Source organism: Heptranchias perlo, chromosome 24, assembly GCF_035084215.1.
Source record: "Heptranchias perlo isolate sHepPer1 chromosome 24, sHepPer1.hap1, whole genome shotgun sequence".
Classification (NCBI taxonomy): domain Eukaryota; kingdom Metazoa; phylum Chordata; class Chondrichthyes; order Hexanchiformes; family Hexanchidae; genus Heptranchias; species Heptranchias perlo.
In genome coordinates, this window is record NC_090348.1 from 47366153 (window position 1) to 47390376 (window position 24224).

General features: G+C 43.7%; 1 protein-coding gene across 7 annotated transcripts in view; it reads right to left on the reverse strand.

The window, feature by feature from the left end:
* The window catches only part of shank3a (SH3 and multiple ankyrin repeat domains 3a), a 777353-nt gene that overhangs the window by 359445 nt on the left and 393684 nt on the right, over nt 1-24224 (reverse strand). For all 7 annotated transcript variants that reach the window (XR_010967116.1, XM_068005245.1, XM_068005243.1 and 4 more), the window contains one exon: nt 1233-1554. Coding sequence is in view for 6 of the 7 variants with exons in the window: in XM_068005245.1 (XP_067861346.1) it covers nt 1233-1554 (322 nt within the window). In the remaining variant the exon portion in view is untranslated. The remainder of the gene's footprint in view (nt 1-1232; nt 1555-24224) is intronic.

Here is a 24224-nt window from a genome sequence, read left to right on the forward strand (position 1 = left end):
GTAAGGGGCGTCAATGATTGTTGGGCAAGTGAGCTAGTCTTTAAAGGCCTTGAGAAAGGTTTAAAAGACCATTTCCGATACAGAAATTTAAGCTGCAACATGTATCTTTCCATTTTAAATTTATATTCTCTTCTCCCTAATTTACTGTTATTACCTTTACCCAAGAACCTGATAGTTGAAAATGATTCTTCCATACTGGGGATGTTGTTAAAAAATTGCAAAGGAATTTGGATCAGTTACGCAACTGGGCAGAAAATGGCAAATTGAGTTTAATACTTTGAAATCTAATGTACTGCACATAGGCCAATGAACGTGGGTCACAAGTACACAATGAATGGGACTGAATAATCAGAGGGCGATTTGGACAGGGAGAGAGAACATAAGAACATAAGAAATAGGTGCAGGAGTAGGCCATACGGCCCCTCGAGCCTGCTCCGCCATTCAATCAGATCACGCCTGATCTTTGACCTCAACTCCACTTTCTCGCCCAATCCCCATATCCCTTAATTCCCATAAGATAAGAACATAAGAAATAGGAACAGGAGTAGGCCATAACAGGAGCTGGGTCAAAATCCTGGAACTCCCTCCCTAACAGCAATGTGGGAGAACCGTCACCACAGGGACTGCAGCGGTTCAAGAAGGCGGCTCACCACCACCTTCTCAAGGGTAATTAGGGATGGGCAAAAAATGCCGGCCTTGCCAGCGACAGCCACATCCCATGAACGAATAAAAAAAAATATGGCACCTCGAGCCCGTTTACGGAAGGAGAGAAGGAGGGAGAGAGGGAGGGAAAGAGGGAGGGAGGAAGGAAGGAAGGGCGAATGGCCTCTTTCTGTTCTGTAAGATTCTATGTGGATGAGAAAGGCCATTTGGCCCATTCCCGCTCATCCATCGCAGCATAAACTATCTCTGAAATGCTATGAGGGTCCATTCCAGGTGTTAATCACTCTCTCTGTGCACCATCAGTTCTAATTGGGCCTTTTACGAGTATGACCCCCTGCCCCCTTGTCCTACGATCATGGTTTAACTTGGTGTAGTGTTCCGATGTACCAATTCTGTACCAACAGGATGTCTTGATTGCTCTTTGGCATACAATTGTCCAATTAGTGCCATTGGGCTTGATACCAGTCCAATTATTTTTTTTAGGTAAACTCCATTTTCAACACCATTTTCTGATGACACGGGATTTTTTTTGCCCCCCTCGAGGACAGAAGCAGTTTGAACCATCTTACCTGAGCCTGGCTTTAGTCTGCCTCCTGAGGATGGGAGTGTTGGCCTCAATCTCCTCTTGGACGCACTGCAGCGAGGGCGACCGGCTGTGCGAGCTCCGCGAGCTTGCTGCGCTCTGCTGATTCCCCTCGGCACCCTCCTGCATGTGCGCCAGTAGCTGCGGTGGTAGGCTCCTGAGGGATGGAACTGGCGAGTGAGAGGTGCGGCCCGGGAGATTGTTAATATTGTTGTCACTGGTCGATCGCAGTAGCGTGCATGGGGATGAGAGAGCACTGCCTCCAGCTCGTCTCCTGTTGGTATAGCTCGGGGTCTCTCTGAAAGGCACTGAAATGTACAAGTATGTTAATGCTCACTGTCTCGCTCTGAGTTGAACAGGACTCCAAAACACTCAAAAATGGCACCTCCTTCGCATCCCCCCCCCACCACCCAACACCCCTCTCTCTTGTGGCTTCTGAGGCAGGATTCCAGAATTTCCTTGCCCAAGTGGCCATTCTTTGTTTGTGAGCTTACAACAGTGAGTGTCACAAGTTATTTGACCAAGGTGGGCATCAAGCCCAGGCCTGAAACTATCCTCACCAATAGCCACACACGCACAACTTGTAGCGCGGGTCACAGGATCAAGGCAAGAAACGCTCCTGGTCCTTGTGGCTCAGTGCCATCAATGTAATGCATTAACCCACAAGGCATTTGTGTAAACTTGGCACCATGTCTTAGCCCAGTCCTTGTTCTGTGTATTATTGCCTTCACTCCATTTATACCTAGTCTGAGTGAAGCGTGCTCCCCTTCCAATTTATGATCTTAGCATGTCCACGAGAGCACTAACCACTGCTGCTCATTGTGTTGTTGCTGTTAAATTGTTAAGAGTGCACGTAACACTGTTAGAAAATTTCAATTTTTTTCACGAGGGCAGTATATGTCTGCAATTACAGTGTATCATACAGGGTGTGGTTTATAGCTGTAATTACAGTGTATATCACGAGGTAAGTATATTGCTGTAATTACAGTGTATATCACGAGGTCAGTATATCACTGTAATTACAGTGTATATCACACGAGGACAGTGTATCGCTGTAATTACAGTGTATATCACACAAGGTCAGTATATCTCTGTAATTACAGTGTATATCACACGAGGACAGTGTATCGCTGTAATTACAGTGTATATCACACAAGGTCAGCATATCTCTGTAATTACAGTGTATATCACACGAGGACAGTGTATCGCTGTAATTACAGTGTATATCACACAAGGTCAGCATATCTCTGTAATTACAGTGTATATCACACGAGGACAGTGTATCGCTGTAATTACAGTGTATATCACACAAGGTCAGTATATCTCTGTAATTACAGTGTATATCACACGAGGGCAGCATATCTATTTAATTTCAGTGTATATAACATGGAGGCAGTTTATGTCTGTAATTGCAGCGTATATTTAGATAAAAAGTTTAGATATAGTAAAAAAAAGAGAAACTGCTCTCATTGGCGGAACGGTCTAGAACCAGAGGTCTCAGATTTAAGGTGATTGGCAAAAGAACCAAAGGCGACATGAGGGAAAACTTTTTTATGCAGTGAGTACTTACGATCTGGAATGCACTGCCTGAAAGGGTGGTGGAAGCAGATTTAATTGTGGCTTTCAACAAGGAATTGGATAACTACTTGAAGGGAAAAAATTTGCAGGGCTACAGGGAAAGAGCAGAGTGATGGGACTAACTGGATTGCTCTTACAAAGAGCTGGTATGGGCTCGATGGGCCGAATGGCCTCCTTCTGTTATGTAACCATTCAGTGATATCACACGGGGGGTGGGGGGCAGTATAACTCTGTAATTACAGTGTATATCACACGAGGGCAATATATCTCTGTAATTACAGTGTATATCGCACGAGGGCAGTTTATCTCTGTAATTACAGAGCATATCACACGAGGGCAATATATCTCTGTGATTACAGTGTATATCACACGAGGACAGCATATCTCTGTAATTGCAGCGCATATCGCACAAGGGCAGTATATCTCTGTGATTACAGTGTATACCACACGAGGGCAATATATCTCTGTAGTTACAGTGCATATCGCACAAGAGCAGTATATCTCTGTGATTACAGTGTCTATCACACGAGGGCAATATATCTCTGTGATTACAGTATATATCGCACGAGGGCAGTATATCTCTGTAATTACAGAGCATATCACACGAGGACAATATATCTCTGTGATTACAGTGCATACCACACGAGGGCAATATATCTCTGTAGTTACAGCGCATATCGCACAAGGGCAGTATATCTCAGTGATTACAGTGTATATCACACGAGGGCAGTATATCTCTGTAATTACAGTGTATCACATGGGGTGTGGTTTACCTCTGTAATTGCAGTGTATATCACACAAGGGCAATATATCTCTGTAATTACAGAGCATATCGCACAAGGGCAGTATATCTCTGTGATTACAGTATATATCACACGAGGGCAGTATATCTCTGTAATTACAGTGTACCACATGGGGTGTGGTTTATCTCTGTAATTGCAGTGTATATCACACGGGGCAGTATATCTCGGTAAATACAGTGTATATCGCATGGGGGCAGTATATCTCTGTAATTACAATGTATATCATACAAGGGCAGTATATTCCTGTATTTACTGTGAATATCACATAAGGGCAGCATATTTCTATAAATACAGTGTATATCACAATGGGGCAGTATATCTCTGTAATTACAGTGTGTATCACAAGGGGGCAGTCTATGTTAGTAATTACAGTGTATATCACACGAGGGCCGTATATCTCTGTAAATACAGTGTATATCGCATGAGGGCAGTATATCTCTGTAATTACAGTGTATATCACACAAAGGCAGTATATATCTGTAAATACAGTGTATATCACACGAGGGCAGTATATCTCTGTAATTATAGTGAATATTCTACTAGGGCAGTATATCTCTATAATTACAAGGTATATCACATGAGGGCAGCATATCTCTAATTACAGTGGCTATCACATAAGGGCAGTAGATCTATGTAATTACGGTGTATATCGCACAGGGGCAGTATTTCTCTGTATATATAGTGTATATCACAAGATATATATCACATGAGGGCAGTACATCTCTGTAATTACAATGTATATCACGAGGGCAGTATATCTCTGTAATCACAGTATATATCACATGAGGGCAGTATATCTCTGTAATTTCAATGTATATCATGAGGGCAGTATATCTCTGCAATCATGGTGTATATCACATGAGGGCAGTATATCTCTGTAATTACAATGTATATCATGAGGGCAGTATATCTCTGTAATCACACAGCACAACAACAACAACAACAACAACAACAACGTGCAATTGATAAAGCACCATTAACGTAGTAAAACGTCCCAAGGTGCCTCAAAGGAGCGGTTATCTCACAAAATTTGACCCCAAGCCACATATGGAGATATTAGGATAGGTGACCAAAAGCTTGATCAAAGAGGTAGGTTTTAAGGAGCATCTTAAAGGAGGAGAGCGAGGTAGAGGGGCGGAGAGGTTTAGGGAGATAATTCTAGAGCTTACAGCCTAGGCAGCTGAAGGTACTGACCGGTGGAGCGAAGAAAATCGGGTATGCACAAGAGGCCAGAATTGGAGGAGCACAGAGATCTCAGGGAGTTGCAGGAGGTTACATAGATAGGGAGGGACGAAGCCATGGAGGGATTTGAAAACAAGGATGAGAGTTTTAAAATCGAGGCGTTGCCGGACTGGGAGCCAATGTAGGTCAGTGAGCACAGGGGTAATGGGTGAACAAGTTAGGATATGGGCAGTAGAGTTTTGGATGAGCCCAAGTTTACGGAGGGTGCATGGTGGGAAGCCGGCCAGGTGAGCATTGGACTAGTCGAGTCTAGAGGTAACAAAAGCATGGATGAGGGTTTCAGCAGCAGATCAGCTGAGGTAGGGGCGGAGACGGGCGATGTTATGGAGGTGAAAGTAGATGGTCTTGCTGATGGAGAGGATATGGGGTCGGAAGCTCAGCTCAGGGTCAAATAGGGCCAAAGTTGCAAACAGTCTGATTCAGCCTCAGACAGTGGCCAGGGAGAGGGATAGAAACATAGAAAAATTTAAGGCACAGAATGTGGCCATTCAGCCCATACTGTCTGTGCTGGTCAAAAAATAGCTACCCAACCTAATCTGACTTTCCAGCACTTGGTCCATAGCCTTGTAGGTTTTGGCACTTCAAGTGCATATCCAAGTACTTCTGCCTCTACCACCCTTTCAGGCAGTGAGTTCCAGACACCCACCACCCTCTGATTGAAAAAAATTTTCCTCAGCTCCCCTCTAATCCTTCTACCAATTACTTTAAATCTATGTCCCCTGGTTATTGACCTCTCTGCTAAGAGAAATAGGTCCTTCCTATCCACTCTATCTAGGCCCCTCATAATTTCATACACCTCAATTAAATCTCCCCTCAGCTTCCTCTGTTCCAAAGAAAACAACCCCAGCCTATCCAATCTTTCCTCATTGCTAAAATTCTCCAGTCCTGGCAACATCCTCGTAAATCTCCTCTTGTACCCTCTCGAATGCAATCACATCTTTCCTGTAATGTGGTGATCAGAACTGTACGCAGTACTCAAGCAGAGGCCTAACTAGTGTTTTATAAAGTTCTGGCATAACCTCCCTGCTCTTATATTCTATGCCTTGGCTAATAAAGGAAAGTATCAAGTATGCCTTCTTAACCACCTTATCTACCTGTCCTGCTACCTTCAGGAATCTGTGGACATGCACTCCAAGGTCCCTCTCTTCCTCTACACCTCTCAATATCCTCCCATTTATTGTGTATTACCTTGCCTTGTTTGATCTCCCCAAATGCATAACCTTACACTTCTCTGGATTGAATTCCATTTGACATATTTCTGCCCACCTGACTAGTCCATTGATATCTTCCTACAGTCTACCTCCTCACTGTCAACCACATGGCCAATTTTTGCATCATCTGCAAACTTCTCAATCATGCCCCCTACATTTAAGTCTAAATCATCAAAAAGCAAGGGACCTAGTACTGAGCCTTGCGGCACCCCACTGGAAACAGCCTTCCGGTCACAAAAACACCTATCGACCATCATCCTTTGATTCCTGCCACTGAGCCAATTTCGGATCCAATTTGCCAATTTCCCTTGGATCCCATGGGCTTTTACTTTATTGATCAGTCTGCCATGTTGGACCTTGTCAAAAGCCTTGCTAACTTCCATGTAGACTACATCAAACACACTACCCTCATCGATCCTCCTTGTTACATCCTCAAAAAATTCAATCAAGTTAATCAGGTACAACCAGCCCGTAACAAATCCATGCTGACTGTCCTTGATTAATCTGTGGCTTTCTAAATGACGGTTTATACTGTCCCTCAGAATTGATTCCAATAATTTGCCCACCACCAAGGTTAGACTGACTGGCCTGTAATTATTAGGTCTATCCTTTTCTCCATTTTTAAACAACGGTCCTCTAATCCTCCGGCACCATGCCTGTATCCAGGGAAGATTGGAAAATGATGGTCAGAGCCTCCGCTATTTCCTCCCTTGCTTCTCTTAGTAGTCTGGGATACATTTTATCTGGGCCTGGCAATTTATCTCCTTTCAAAGGTGCTAAACCCTTAATACTCCTCTCTCACTATGTTTATTCCATCCAATATTTCACACTCCTCCTCCTTAACTACAATCTCTGCACCGTCCCCCTCTTTTGTGAAGACAGATGCAAAGTATTCATTAAGAACCATACCCACATCTTCCGCCTCCACACATAGGTTACCGTTTTGGTCTCTAATAGGCCCTACTCTTTCCATAGTTATCCTCTTGCTCTTTATGTATTTATAAAACATTTTGGGGTTTTCCTTAATTTTACTTGCCAGTACTTTTTCATGCTCTCTCTTTGCTTTCCTAATTTCCTTTTTAATTTCACCCCTGCACGTTCTATACCCCTCTAGGCTTTCTGCAGTATTGAGCTCTCAGTGTCTGACATAACCTTCCCTTTTTGCTTCATCTTACCCTGTATGCCCCTTGTCATCCAGGGGGCTCTAGATTTGGGAATCCCACCCTTTTTCTTTTTGGGAACATTTTTACTCTGAATCCCTTGAATCTCCCCCTTGAATATCTCCCACTGCTCTGACACTGATTTACCTTCAAGTAGCTGTTTCCAGTCCACTTTTGCTAAATCACTTATCAGTTTAATAAAATTGGTCTTTCCCCAATTTAGAACTTTTACTCCTGTTCTATCTTTGTCCTTTTCCATGCTAAATCTAACCAAATTATGATCACTACCACCACTACCACCAAAATGCTCTCCCACTGATACTCCTTCCATCTGCCCAGCATCATTCCCTAAAACTAAATCCAGAACTGCCCCCTCTCTTGTTGGGCTTGCTATGTACTGGCTAAAAAAGTTCGCCTGAATGCAATTTAAGAAATCTGTGCCCTCTATATCTTTTACACTGATAGTATCCCAATTAATTTTTGGGTAGAAGAGATCCCCTACTATTACTGCCCTATTGTTTTTGCATTTCTCAGAAATTTGCCTACATATTTGCTCTTCTATCTCCCTCTGGCTGTTTGGGGGTCTATAATACACTCCAAGCACCTTTTTTGATCTTTAGCTCAACCCATATGGCCTCAATTGATGATCCTTCTAACATATCATCCCTCCTCACAGCTGCAATTGTTTCTTTAACCAATATTGCCAACCTCCCTCCTTTTTTATCCCCCTCTCTATCTCGTCTGAAAACCCTGTAACCAGGAACGTTGAGCTGCCATTCCTGCCCCTGTTTAAGGGGAGTAGATGGCGAGGGAATGGAGTTTGTGGTGGGGACCGAAGATAATGGCTTCAGGCTTCCCAATATTTAATTGGAGGAAATTTCTGCTCATCCAATACTGGATGTCGGACAAGCAGTCTGACAAATTAGAGACAGTGGAGAGGTTGAGGGAGGTGGCTGTGAGGTAGAGCTGGGTGTCATCAGCGTACATGTGGAACCTGACGCATGTTTTCAGATGATGTCGCTGAGGGGCAACGTGTAGATGAGAAATAAGAGGGGGCCGAGGATAGATCCTTGGGGGACTCCAGAGGTAACGGTGCGGGAGCGAGAAGAGAAGCCATTGCAGGTGATTCTCTGGTTACAACTGGATAGACAGGAATGGAACCCTATCACACGAGGGCAGTATATCTCTCTAATTACAGTGTATCACACAGGGATGATATACACAGAATACTGGAAGTGACATTAAGGCAGTGATCAGTCGGCGTTTGTACGGTGGGGATTGGAGTTGAGGTTTCTTTTCTCTTCGTTTTGGTGAAGTGAGCCTGCTCAAGATTGTGGACGAGAAAGCCCATTCACCCCATCCCAGCTCAGACATCCAGTAAAGGCCTCCAGACCTTTTACCCCCCACCGTCCTGTTCAAAGTCCACTTCAAATATTGATCACTCTTTGAGTGAAGAAGAATGTTCTGACATCAGTCCTAAATTTACCATCCCCCCTTGTCCTACTAGCCAGGTTGAATTTGATATAGTGTTCCATTTCCACACCATTTACTATCCCATGTACCTCTGTAAGGTCACCTCTTTCACTCATAACCCAGTGCTCTAACTCATGGGATAATCACTCAATTATATTTTAGTTACATCTGTGGATTATAATACTTAAAATACTCAGTGATACTCATTACAGGGGAGGTGCTTAAAAAAGGTTTAGCACTTGCAATTTAGGGGCCCAGCTCGCATCAGCTCTGTGGTTGCACTCTTACCTCTGAGTTGGACAGTTATGGGTTGAAGTCCCACTCCAGAACAAATAACCCAGGCCAACACTCCTGGTGCTGTAATGCACTGTCGGAGGTGCCGTCCTTCAGGTGAGACATTAAACCGAAGCCCCATCTGCCCTCTTAGGTGGATGCTAAAGATCCCACGGCCACTATTGGAAGAAGAGCAGGGAGTTTTTCCGGTATCTTGGGCCAATATTCCTCCCTCAACCAACACCATCAAAAAACAGATTATCTGGTTATACAACTCATCACTGTTTGTGCGATGTCACTGAGTGCAGATTGGCTGCTGTGTTTACCTACAAAATAACAGTCACTGCACTTCAAAGTGATTCAATGTGTAAAACATTCTGACATGGTGCATAAAAGTGAAAATTATCTATCTATATATATTTAGAGAAATATAGGGGGGAGGTTTCCACTTGTTTCTGCTAGTTTTGTGCCCAGATTCCAGCACAATCTGGGCGAAATCGGCCGAACCAGCGCAAAAGATTGGGGAATTTAAAACGTAGGTGAGTTAGGCCCGAAACCACTTACACTCATGTTTTACGCTGGTTCAAAATTCAATTCACCCGGATCAGGACCTGCCCACAAAACTGGCTAAGCGACCAGCTTGAAAATGCGAGATTTTGACGATTCTGCTGGTTCGGGAAGCTCTTCAAATTGCGCTCATTTTCTTCAATGCACAGGCACTAGTGGGCGTGTTTTAAAAGTTTCTTCAAATCAGAAAATATTTAATTTACTAAGAAACTGACTAGTGTACACCAATGAAACTATTATATGGTTCAGTATAGTTTCTTTGTCATTTTCAGTGATTTTAACAGGTTATTCACAGGTGGAGTACTGGACACTGTTATTAAAATTGTTTATTTTTGGTGATAAGCCCATTTTCACCTGCATTAATAAAAGTTCACTAGGTTAGCACTCTTAAATACATCAAGGAATATTTTTTAATGGAAAGAAAAAAAATTACGTTCTATTACTCTGCCCGATTACACTGGGTCATGGAATATTTTACTTTTGTGATTATGCAAATGCATTTTAGGGGAAACTTGAAGCATAACCTAACCAGTGCAATTTCAAGCACATTTTGGGCGCAATTTCTTGATTGTGTCCAAAGCGGAAACTCTATGCCCAAAAGCTGCACAATGTGGGGAGAGACCAAGAGCTATCACCTTCTGCCAGGAGAGGGCGGTGTAACGCATCTAACTGAGGACCTCTCGTGGTGGCTTTGCCAACAGCAGGGCAGCTCTCAACTGCATCAGGGCTACAGGCCGAATACTGATCATCATAGGGTAGTGTTTGGCAAAGCAAGATCAGAAAATGTGTTGCTGGCACAACATTACTGAAATGCATGCTCCTTATGATCTCAGATTACAGAGGCTTATAGTAAATGTTAGGTTCATTATATAGTCGAGAATCAAGCAGAAAACAGAAAGTGCAGAGGAGAGCTGAAAAAGGAAATAAGAGGGGCCTTCTATTTTATCCCACCTATTACTGTACTATTACTCGCTCTAGTGCTATCTTTCTCCCCCGATCCTTTGTGCCCTTGTTTCTCCTTTCCAATGCTACATCCTGGTGCCCATCCCCCTGCCAAATTAGTTTAACCCCCCCCACCACAGCACTAGAGGATCTCCTTGCAAGGACATTGGTCCCAGCTCCATTGAGGTGCAACCCGTCTGGTCTCACCTTCCCCAGAACTGGTCCCAATGCCCCAGAAATCCAAAGCCCTCCCTCCTGCACCATCTCTCCAGCCACACATTCATCTGCTCTATCCTCCTATTTCTATACTCCTACCGCAAGGCGCCGGGGGTAATCCGGAGATTACTACCTTTGAGGTCCTACTTCTTAATCTCTTTCCTAACTCCTTAAACTCTGCCTGCAGGACCTCATCCCTCTTCCTACCTATGTCGTTGGTACCGATATGGACCACGACCACTTGATGTTCACCCTCCCCCCCAGAATGTTCTGCAGCCGCTCAGTGACATCCTTGACCCTGGCACGAGGGAGGCAACATACCATCCTGGAATCATGTCTACGTCCACAGAAATGCCTGTCTGCTCCCCTAACTATAGATTCCCCTATCACTATTGCTCCCCTGTACAGCTGAGCCATCCATGGTGCTGTGGACTTGGCTCTGGCTGCACTCCATAGAGGTACCCTCTCCCTCGCTACTATTCAGAACTGAATACTGGTTAGAGAGTGAGATGCACTCAGGGGACTCCTGCACTACCTGCCTGGTCCTCCTTGTCTGTCTGGCGATCACCCAGTCCCTCTCTGCCTGCACTATCTGAGGACAATGATTTTACACAGTGAGTTGTAATGATCTGGAATGCACTGCCTGAAAGGGTGGTGGAAGCAGATTTAATAATGACTTTCAAAAAGGAATTGGATAATTACTTGAAAAGGAGAAATTTGCAGGACTATGGGGACAAAGCGGAGGAGTGGGACTAATTGGATAGCTCTTTCAAAGAGCCTACACAGGCACAATGGGCCAAATGACATACTTCTGTGCTGTATCATTCTATGATTACACTATAATACTACAGACTACTGCACTTTCTGTGCTTGCCTGGGTCACTGTGTGTATATATGTGTGTGTCTTTGACTGTGTGTTTTGTGCATCTGTGTCTATGAGCGTGTGTGTCTCTGTATCTATGGGCATGATTTTGATCCTGAGCCAGGAAGGGGGTCGGGGGTCAAATTGTGGATGGGAAACACGGAAGTATGGGTTTCCCGGACATCCTTACGATTTTGACGTAAGGACGGCTTTTATTTATTTTTTGGTCTGATTGACAGGCTGGTCTAAGTCGGACGGGAGACCAGCCTGGGAGAGGACGTGGAAAGGTACGTGTTCAGGTAAGTCTTTGATTGTATAGATTGTGGGGGGTGGGAGGGGGCATGGGTGGGCACGGGGGGCATGGGTAGGCATGGAGCATGGGTTGGCACGGGGGCACAGTGGGTGAAGTCAGTCATGGGGGGAGGGGGAGGGAGTCAGTTAACGGGGGGGGGGGGGGCGGTTTCGGGATCGGGGGGTCATCACGGGGGTCCAAGATCGTTGGGGGGGGCATCGGTGGTCGGGGGAGGGGGGTGTCCGCGATCGTTTGGGGGGGTACGGTGCAGATAGGCTTGTTGGGCCTGGGGAAGCACTCCTGCCCCTCCGGGCCCACAACCTGTGCCAGAAAGGCACAAACCTGTTAGTTTCGGGCCTTCTCGTCACCTTTCATGTGGCATGAAGGGGTTGAAATTGGAAACTACAAAAATGGAGGCCCGCAGCCTCCTTGAAAGGTTTTAATCACCAACCCGCCTCCTCGGAGCAGGTTGTTTCGCTGGCCTCTCGTCCCGCCCTAATGAAAACCGGAAGTGGGCGGGTTGGAGGCAGATTGGGGGCGGGTCTGAAATGGTTGTGATTTTGAATGCCGCCCCCGCCCCTACCTCACCTGTTTTTCAATGGTAAAATCGTGCCCTATGTCTAGGTGGGGTGCCTACGTCTGTGTTTCTATGTCTGTGCCTCACATTTACCTGAGGAAGGAGGAAGCCTCCGAAAGCTTGTAGATTTCAAATAAAAATCGTTGGACTATAACTTGGTGTTGTAAAATTGTTTACAATTGTCAACCCCAGTCCATCACCGGCATCTCCACATCATGTGCCTCTGTATGTGTGGTGCTGACACTACATACCATACTCTATACCCCAACAATAATATCTCTCACTTGAATGAGAAACAAGCTTTAAATAGCTTTAAATAGTACCCTCCACTGAGCTGAATTTCAATTTGTTTCTATTTTTGCCCATCCGCTCACTGATACTTTGGTGTTTGCCCCACTGTTGCAGTGCGTGGTTACCCATCAAACACTCCCAGGTTGGGTACAGCATGCTTTAGATATAGAGTAAAGCTCCCCTACACTGTCCCATCAAACACTCCCAGGTTGGGTACAGCATGCTTTAGATATAGAGTAAAGCTCCCCTACACTGTCCCATCAAACACTCCCAAGACAGGTACAGCACGGGTTAGATACAGAGTAAAGCTCCCTTTACACTGTCCCATCAAACACTCCCAGGGCAGGAACAGCACGGGTTAGATACAGAGTAAAACTCCCTCTACACTGTCCCATCAAACACTCCCAGGGCAAGTACAGCAAGGGTTAGATACAAGGTGAAGCACCTCTAAACTGTCCCATCAAACACTCCCAGGGCAGGTGCAGCATGGCTGAGATACAGAGTAAAGCTCCCTCTACACTGTCCCATCAAACACTCACAGGGTAATAACTCTGCTACTCTTCTTGGCATAGTGTCATGGGATCTTGCACGTCCATCTGAGGGCAGACGGGGTCTCAGTTTAATATCTGATCTGGGTACGTGTATAATGGAGAAGCAGATACTGAGTAATTGGGTAGTGGCTACTGGGATTGAAATAATTTACATTTATATAGCACCTTTCATGACATCAGGACATCCCAAAACGCTTTATAGCCAATGAAGCACTTTTGAAGTGTAGTCACTGTTGTAATGGAGGAAACGAGGCAGCCAATTTCACACAGCAAGGTTCCACAAATAGCAAAGATATGAAGATCTGATAATCTGTTTTTTATTGATGTTGGTTGAAGGATAAATATTGGCCTGGACACTTGATCAATGAAATACGGATGATCATGTTGGATGTAAATGAATATTCAATTCCAAACAATTTTCATGTTTGTGTGTGAAATACACGGAACATCCTTTTCCACAATTAGACCCCGGAGAATAATTCTCCGCTTGAAGAGCTACAAGCCATTCAGATCCAGAAACTAATTTGTTTTGTTAAAACTTGAGGCCCCTGTCTAATCAAAACTCATCTCAGACAATAATAATTAGGAGCAAATTAAAGTTTACCCAACACTCCCAGCGATAATCATGTTTTAATGAGGGAGGGGGAAGTGATAGACTACATATTTTCGATATGAAAATTACTCGTTATGATCCAAGGGGGAATGATCACTGTCATCAGTTCCTGCGATCTGAGGACACAGGCCGAGAGTTAACCCAATCAACAATAACCTCTTCTTCTCCCTGGTTTTCTCCTCTCTTCTCCTGAAGGCCCTGACTCATGCTGGAATAGGTTTTTTTTGTGGTTCTTGATATGTGGGTGACACTGGCAAGGCTCTCATTTATTGCCCATCCCTAATTGTCCTGAGAAGGTGGTGATGGGCCTTCTCGTTGAACTGCTGCAGTCCTTGTGGTGATGGTACTCCCAAAAGGTGGTTAGGTAGGGAATTTGAGGATATTGACCTAGTGACGATGAAAGAATGGAGATACACTGTATGTCCAAGTCAGTGACTTGGAGGGGGAATTTTGAGGTGATGGTGTTCCTATGATATTGCTGCTCTTGTCCTACTCAGTGGCAGAGGTTGCAGGGGAGGGAGTTGCTGTTGAAATAACCTCACTGAGTTGCTGCAGTGTATCCTGTAGATGGTACATACTGAAGCCAGGGTGTGCCGCTTGTGGAGGAGGTGGGTATTGAGACTTAGATGAAGGGACTGAGTGTAATGTATCCAAGTTTGCTGACAATACAAAGCTAGATGGGACTTTGCTGTGAGGAGGACATAAAGAGTCTGCAAAGGGATATAGACACGTTAAGTGAATGAGCGAGAAGGTGGCAGATGGAGTATAATCTGGGGAAAAGTGACATTTTCCACTTTTGTAGGAAGAATAGAAAAGTAGAATTTTTTTTAAAAGGTGAGAGACCAAGAAATGTTGGTAATCAGAGGGATTTGCGTGTCCTTGTACACGAATCACAAAAAGTTAACATGCAGGTACAGCAAGCAACTAAGAAGTAAATAGTATGTTAGCCTCTATTGCAAGAGGGTTGGAATATAAGAGTAAGGAGGTCTTATATAGGGCTCTGGTGAGACCACACCTGGAGTACTGTGTACAGTTTTGGTCTCCTTACCTAAGGGAGGATATACTTGCCTTAGAGGGGGTGCAACAAAGGATCACTAAATTGATTCCTGGGATGAGAGGGTTGTCCTAGGAGGAGAGATTGTGTAGAATGGGCCTATATTCTCTGGAGTTTGGAAGAATGAGAGGTGGTCTCATTGAAACGTATAAGATTCAATGAGATCACCTCTCATTGAGGTGACAGGGTAGATGCTGAGAGGCTGTTTCCCTTGGCTGGAGTCTAGAATTAGGGGTCATAGTCTTAAGATAAGGGGTCAGCCATTTAGGACCAAGATGAGGAAAAATGTCATCACTCAGAGGGTTGTGAATCTTTGGCATTCTCTGTCCCAGAGCGCTGTGGATGCTCAGTCGTTGAGTATATTCAAGACTGAGAGCGATAGATTTTTGGACTCTACAGAATCAAGGGATGTGGGGATAAGGCGGGAAAATGGACTTGAGGTAGAAGATCAGCCATAATCTTATTGAATGGCGAAGCAGGTTCAAGGGGCCGTATGACCTACTCCTGTTCCTATTTCTTATGAGTCCAGTAGCAGGGTGACCAATTGAGCGGACTGCTCTGTCCTGGAGAATCCCAGAGAGGCCAGCATCCTTCCATGGCTTCTCCACATGGGAGCCTTGAGTAAACATGTCAGCAGCATGTTGAACTGCAAAGGACACAAGACCAGAGCATGGACTGACCCTCACCCAACAGGCATCCATGGACTGCCAGCATGGATTATTGGATAGGAATCAAGAGCAGAAACCTGGTCTGATTTTTCTACTACTGTGCTCAAAGGAACTAAGAACAGCTGATCATCCTACCCATCTAATCCTGCTATATCTGCCCTGGCAGTGTTTGGTGGGACAGTGTAGAGGGAGCTTAACTCTGTATCTAACCCATGCTGTACCTGCCCTGGGAGTGTTTGATGGGACAGTGTAGATGGAGTTTAACTCTGTGGACAAGAAGATGGCAGATGGAGTATAATGTGGGGAAATGTGAGGTTATTCACTTTGGTAGGAAGAATAGAAAAACAGAATATTTTTTAAATAGTGAGAAACTATTAAATGTTGGTGTTCAGAGAGACTGGTGTCCTCCTACAAGAAATACAAGAAGTTAGTATGCAGGGTCAGCAGGCAATTAGGAAAGCAAATAGCATGTTGGCCTTTATTGCAAGGGGGTTGGAGTACAAGAGTAAGGAAGTCTTACAACAGTTGTACAGGGCTTTAGTGAGACCCCATTGGAGTACTGTGTACAGTTTTGGTCTCCTTATCTAAGGATATACTTGCCTTGGAGGCAGTACAACGAAGGTTCACTAGATTAATTCCTGGGATGGGAGGATTGTCCAATGAGGAGAGGTTGAGTAGAATGGACCTATTCTCTCTGGAGTTTAAAAGAATGAGAGGTGATCACATTGAAACATGTAAGATTAGTAGGGGGCTTGACAGGGTAGATGCTGAGAGATTGTTTCCCCTCGCTAGAGTCTAGAATAGTCGCAGGATAAGGGGGCGGCCATTCAAGACTGAGATGAGGAGGAATTTCTTCACACAGAGGGTTGTGAATCTTTGGAATTCTCTACCACAGAGGGCTGTGGATGCTGAATCATTGAGTATATTCAAGGCTGAGATGGATAGATTTTTGGACTCTAGGGGAATCAAGGGATATGGGGATCGGGCGGGAAAGTGGAGTTGAGGTCAAAGATCAGTCATGATCTGATTGAATGGCGGAGCAGATTCGAGGGGCCATATGGCCTACTCCTGCTCCTATTTGTTATGTTCTTATGTATCTAACCTGCGCTGTATCTGCCCTGGGAGTGTTTGATGGGGCAGTGTAGAGGGAGCTTTACTCTGTATCTAACCCGTGCTGTACCTGCCCTGGGAGTGTTTGATGGGACAGTGTAGAGGGAGCTTTACTCTGTATCTAACCTGTGCTGTACCTGCCCTGGGAGTGTTTGATGGGACAGTGTAGATGGAGATTTACTCTGTATCTAACCCGTGCTGTACCTGCCCTGGGAGTGGTTTGATTGGACAGGGTTCGTTTTTCTGGAATGAGGCTTAACAGTGAAACTGAGTGAGTGAGGCTGATTGTAGTGGATTGAGATTGCGGCTTTTTTTGGAACACAGTAATTAGCTCGAGAAAATAAAGGTTGAGTGGCACTGAGTGGTGTTCAAGCAAAAATTCCACAGAAGTACTAGGTAAACAGTAATTAGCCGACATCTGCTCACAGTTCGAGTGCCTGGAGCCAAAGAGCGGGGGTTGGGTCCTGGTACAGGAATCTCAATCAGCACATGTCATAGTCTGTGAGATACTTCACTGAGCATGTGCCGAGCTGACTTCCTGGTGCTGGCTGTTTTCAAATTACTCAGCCAAGTGGTCACTCTTCATGTGAAAGCCCAGATAGTGAGTGTGGGCAGGGTATTTGACGTGATTGAGGGGTGGACCCACAGCTAAACACAACCTCCCCATCTCACCCGATGACCACCACCTTCCAGCAGGGCTCATTCAATAGTGATCAGAAGCAAGAACACAGCATGGTCTCTCGGTTCCAATTCCAGATCAAAGCAGGGACAGAATGGTTTGTAGGGCTCAGTATTATACCGCACTGTCTCTCTGTATCGCACAGTACTACACCACGCTGTCACTCTGTATCAATTAGTACAGCACCACACTATCCCCCTGAGGCACTCTGTATCACTGAGTACTGCATGCACTGTTCCTCTGTATCACTCAATACTACATGCACTGTCCTTTTGTATCACTCAGTACTGCACCACACTGTCACTCAGTGTCACTCTGTATCAATTAATATTGCACCACGTTGTCACTCAGTACCTCACCACACTCTCCCTCTGTATCACTCAAAACTGTATCATGCTGTCACTCCGTATCAATTAGTACTGCACCTCGCTGTCACTCAGTACTGCACGCACTATCCCTCTGTTTCACTCAGTACTGCATGCACTGTCCCTTTGTATCATTCGGTACAGCATGCACTAACCCTCTCTATCATTCAGTATCACACCGCACCGTCCCTCTGTATCACCTGAACTACAGGAACAGGTAGATGGGGCCGCAGTTGAATATCTCATCCGAAGGGCGGCACCTCAGACAATACAGTACTCCATCAGTACTGCACTAGACTATCAGGCTAGATTATTGCTTCACACGGTAGTGTGTCACTTGAACTCATGGTCTTTTGACCCAGAGAGCAATTGACCAACTGAGCCAAGTTGGTGCACAGAGCCACAGGACATTAGGCATTGGTTTAGAACCAACACTTGAAGGACTAATCAACTCGATCAGCCGAGTCAACTCCCAGGATGCTGAGGGAAGTAAGGGGGGAAATTGCGAAGGTACCGTCCATAATCTTCTAGACATCCTTAGAAACGGGGGTGGTGCCAGAGGACTAGAGAATTGCAAATGTTACACCCTTGTTCAAAAAAAGGTGTAAAGATAAACCCAGCAACTATAGGACAGTCAGTTTAATCTCGGTGATCGAGAAACTTTTGGAAACGATAATCCGGGACAGAATTAACAGTCACTTGGATGAGTGTGGATTATTAGGGGAAGCCAGCACGGATTTGTTAAAGGCAAATCGTGTTTAACCAACTTGCTAGAGTTTTTTGATGAGGTAACAAAGAGGATAGAAGAGGGCAATGCAGTTGATGTGATGTATATGGATTTTCAAAAAGCGTTCGATAAAGTGCCACATGGTAGGCTTGCTATTAAGATTGCGGCCCATAGAATAAAGAGGGCAATAGCAACATGGGTACAGAATTGGCTAAATGACAGGAAACAGAAAGTAGTGGTGAACGGTTGTTTTTCGGACTGGAGGGAGGTGTGCAGTGGGGTTCCCCAGGGGTCGGTGCTGGGACCACTGCTTTTCTTGATATATATTAATGACTTGGACTTGAGAGTACAGGGCACAATTTCAAAATTTGCAGATGACACAAAACTTGGAAGGGTAGTGAACAGTGAGGAGGATAGTGACAGACTTCAAGAGGATATAGACATGCTGGTGGCATGGGCGGACAGGTGGCAGATGAAATTTAAGGCGGAAAAATGCGAGGTGATGCATTTCGGTAGGAAAAATGAGGCAATATAAACTAGAGGGCACAATTCTAAAAGGGACGGATGAACAGAGGGATCTGGGGGTATATGTGCACAAATCATTGAAGGTGGCAGGGCAGGTTGAGAAAGCGATTAAAAAAGCATACGGGGTCCTGGGCTTTATAAATAGAGGCATAGAGTACAAAAGCAAGGAAGTCATGATGAACCTTTATAAAATACTGGTTCGACCACAACTGGAGTATTATGTCCAGTTCTGGGCACCGCATTTTAGGAAGGATGTGAAGGCCTTAGAGAGGGTGCAGAGGAAATTTACTAAAATGATTCCAGAGATGAGGGACTTAAATTACATGGATAGAGTGGAGAAGCTGGGATTGTTCTCCTCGGAACATAGAAGGTTGCGAGGAGATTTGATGGAGGTATTCAAAATCATGAAGGGTCTAGACAGAGTAGATAAAGAGCAACTGTTCCCATTGGCAGAAGGGGCAAGAACCAGAGGGCATCGATTTAAGGTGATTGGCAAAAGAACCAAAGGTGACATGAGGAAAAAGTTTTTTACCCCACGGGTGATTGGGATCTGGAATGCACTGCCAGGGGGGGTGGTGGAGGCAGATCATGGCTTTCAAAAGGGAACTGGATAAGTATTTGAAACAAAAAAATGTGCAGGGCTACGGGGATAGGGCGGGGGGAGTGGGACTAGCTGGATTGCTCGTGCATAGCGCCGGCGCGGACTCGATGGTCCGAATGGCCTCCTTCTGTGCTGTAACCTTTCTATGATTCTATCACACCTCTGCCATTCAAAGAAAGTTCTGCTGAGGAAAGAAAGAGAAAGAAAGACTTGCATTGATATTGCGCCTTTCATGACCTCAGGATTTCATAAGCGTTTTACAGCAAATGAAGTACTTTTCGAAGCGTAGTCACTGTTGTAATGTAGGAAAGGCAGCAGATCCCACAAACAGCAATGAGATAATGACCAGATAATCTGTTGTACTGATGTTGGTTGAGGGATAAATATTGGCCAGGACACCGGGGAGAACTCCCCTCTTCTTCTTCAAAATAGGCCATGGGATCTTTTACGTCTACCTGAGAGGGCAGACTTGGTTTAATGTCTCATCCAAAAGACAGCACCTCCAACAGTGCAGCACTCCCTCAGTACTGCACTGGAGTATCGGCCCAGATTACGTGCTGAAGTCCCTGGAATGGGGCTTGAACCCATGACCTTCTGACTCAGAGGCAAGAGTGCTACCCACTGAGTCAAGGCTGACACCTTAATAGAACACTATCAAAGAATTTACTTCGGAAGTAAATGAGCCTCCATGAAGACTCTGTAATTTAAAGTACCTGTGAGTTAAACTTTATGGTTGTTATATCACTGACTAAAGACATAAAGAAGTAGAGTAATGAGCAGTTGATTGTCTCTGAATATTTCCTCTTTGCACTAACATAAAAGAACTTTCAACAAAGGCTCGAAACTTCTTTCTGTCCCTGTACCTAAGTGTAGAAATTAAATATTAATTCCATGTGATTTATTATGAATGCATTTATAAGATGAAAAGGAATAATTTAATCGTTTCTGCAGTGAACAGGAGATTACCACACTTGTTAAACACCTTTAAGAATGAATGAGTCGTTGACAAGCCTCAGGACAGTAAATTAGAGTGAATGAATTGTGAAATGTGAGCTGTTTCCTTTGGGGGTAGGAGGACTATTCCACTGGAGGGGTTGAGAGGGGGCTGATTGAGTCACATCTGCTTTAGAGAATGACTGTCACTTGCGCAGCAGTTTTCAAATACAAATTGCTTGCACACAATCTGTCAGCGACAGAAAAATGGTATCTCCAGCTGGGCTGGACTACAACACCTTAACTGCAGAGCAGTGCAACAGGCTGATCCCTGATGTTAGAGGGAAGAGCTCCAATGATGTGGGATAAGTCAGGGCTTTCAATCTATCTTGTCCTGCTGCCTTCGCCTATCTGAAAGTATTAATCCGGGTTTTATTTCTCTATCCTGTGGAGCAACATATGCCTCCAATTAGAAGGACACCCGCCACCCCCCACCCCCCACCGAGAAAATTGCTGGCATCAATGTTTAGGCTCACACATGATGAATAGCCACTGGAATACGGTTCTGGTGGGGTTGTCAATGCCTGTGTACCCCAGTAAAAAAAAACACCTGGAGGGTCTGGAGAAGATGTTTGAAAAACTAATGTTAGCTATACACATACACCTTGAGTCACAGCAGCTCTGTCCTCTCCTAGGCTTCAATGTGCTGACTTTCTTTCACAAATGTCTTTAGTGCACTATACTAATGAACTCCATCAAACACACTTGATATTCCTTACCAAACTACTCACACACACATGCACATACATACACTCACACACACAGTCATGCACACACACTCTCATACACATGCACACTCACAACCATACACATGCACACACATTATCATACAGATGCACACATATTCACACTCTCATACACTCACTCTCATATACACACACACACTCATACACATGCAAACATACACTCTCATACACACACTCTCATACACATGGACACACGCACTCTCATACACATGGACACACGCACTCTCATACACATGGGCACACATACAAACACACACACTCTCATACACATGCACACACACACACTCTACATTCACATACACACACTCTCTCTACATACACATACAAACACACTCTCTACATACACATACACACACACTCACAAGAGTAGATTTTCATCTTCACTGCCTGGAGCTATGGATCGTCTGCCAATTATAGAACCCACCCAGTTTTCATTATTAATATTACACAGCATTGATGACTAACATCGCACAACAACAACTTGCATTTAATATAGCGCCTTTAAGGTAGTAAAACATCCCAAGGAGCTTCACAGGAGCGATTATCAACCAAAATTTCATACCAAGCCACATAAGGAGATATTAGGACAAGTGAGGTTTTAAGGAGTGTCTTAAAGGAGGAGAGGTAGAGAGGCGGAGAGGTTTAGGGAGAGAATTCCAGAGCTTAGGACCTAGGCAGCTGAGGGCACAGCCGCCAATGGTGGAGCAATTAAAATCGGGGATGCGCAAAAGGCAAGAATTGGAGGAGCACAGAGATCGCGGAGGGTTGTAGGGCTGGAGGAGGGTACAGCAATAGGGAGGGGAGAGGCCATGGAGGGATTTGAAAACAAGGATGAGAATTTTAAAATCGAGGCGTTCCAGGACCGGGAGCCAATGTAGGTCAGCGAGTGCAGGGTGATGGGAGAACGGGACTTGGTGCAAGTTAGGATACGAGCAGCAGGGTTTTGGATGAGCGAAAGTTTATGGAGGGTGGAAGATGGGAGGGCGGTAGGAGAACATTGGAATAGTCGAGTCTGGAGGTAATAAAGGCATGGACGAGGGTTTCAGCAGCAGATGAACAGAGGCAGGTGCGGTGACGGCAATGTTATGGAGGTTGAAGTAGGTGGTCTTTGTGACGGAGCGGATATGTGGTCGGAAGCCCATCACACAATATTCATTATTAATATCACACAAAATTCTTTACTAGTATCACACAGCATTCATTATTAATATCACAGAGCATCCATTACTAATATCACACAGCATTCATTATTAATATCACACAGCATTCATTATTAATATCACACAGCATTCATTACTAATATCACATAACATTCAATATTAATATCACACAGCAGTCATTATTAATATCACTGTGTTGTTGACTAATATCATAAATTTATTACTAATATCACATAGCATCATAATAATTATCAAACATTATTAATACCACACAACATTCATTACTAATATCAGGTAGCATTCATTATTAATATCAGATAGCATTCATTACTAATACCAGACAGCACCATTATAATATCACACAGTATTCATTACAAAGAGCTGGCACGGACTCGATGGGCCGCATGGCCTCCTTCTATGCTGTAACCATTCTATGGTTCATTCTATGATTATTAATATCGCACTGTGTTGATGACTAATATCATACAGCATTCATTACTAATATACGGGGCATTCATTACTAATATCACACAGCATTTATCATTAATGTCATACAGCAGTCATTACTGATATCAAACAACATTCATTACCAATATGACACAACATTCATTAATAATATCACACAGCATTTATTATTATTGCAAAATATTACCATTATCACACAACATTCAATACCTATGTTCCTAACATTCAATACCAATACCACACAGCAATCATTACTAATATCAGAAAGTATTTATTTCTAATATCACACAGCATTCATTATCAAAGTCACACAACATTCATTACTAATATCACACAGCATCATTACCAATATTTCTCAACATTCATTACTAATATCACATAGCATTCATTAATAAAGTCACACAACATTCATTACTAATATCACACAGCATTCATTATTAATATCACACAGCATTAATTACTAATATCACACAGCATTCATTACTAATATACAACATTCATTACTAATATCACACAGCATTCATTACTAATATAACATAGCATTCATTACTAATATCATACAGCATTCATTATAATATCATACAACATTCATTACTAATATCACAGAGCATTCATTACTAATGTCACAGAGCATCATTACTAATATCACACAGCATCATTACTAATATCACATAACATTCATTACTAATATCACACAACATTCATTACTAATATCAGACAACGTTCATTACTAACATAACATAGAAGTCATTACTAAAATTACACGGCATTCATTATTAATATCACCCAGTATTCATTACTGTTATCATACAACGTGCATTAATTATAACAAACAGCATTCATTATTACCATACGTTACCAATATCACACAGCATTCATTAATAATATCACACAGCATTAATTACTAATATCATACAGCATTCATTTTAATATCATACAACATTCATTACTAATATCAGAGAGCATTCATTACTAATATCACACAGCATCATTACTAATATCACACAACATTCATTACTAATATCACAGAGCATTCATTACTAATATCACAGAGCATTCATTACTAATATCACACAGCATTCATTACTAATATTAGACAATGTTCATTACTAATATCACATAGAGGTCATTACTAATATTACATGGCATTCATAATTAATATCACCCAGTATTCATTACTGTTATCATAGTACATGCATTAATTATAACAAACAGCATTCATTATTACCACACG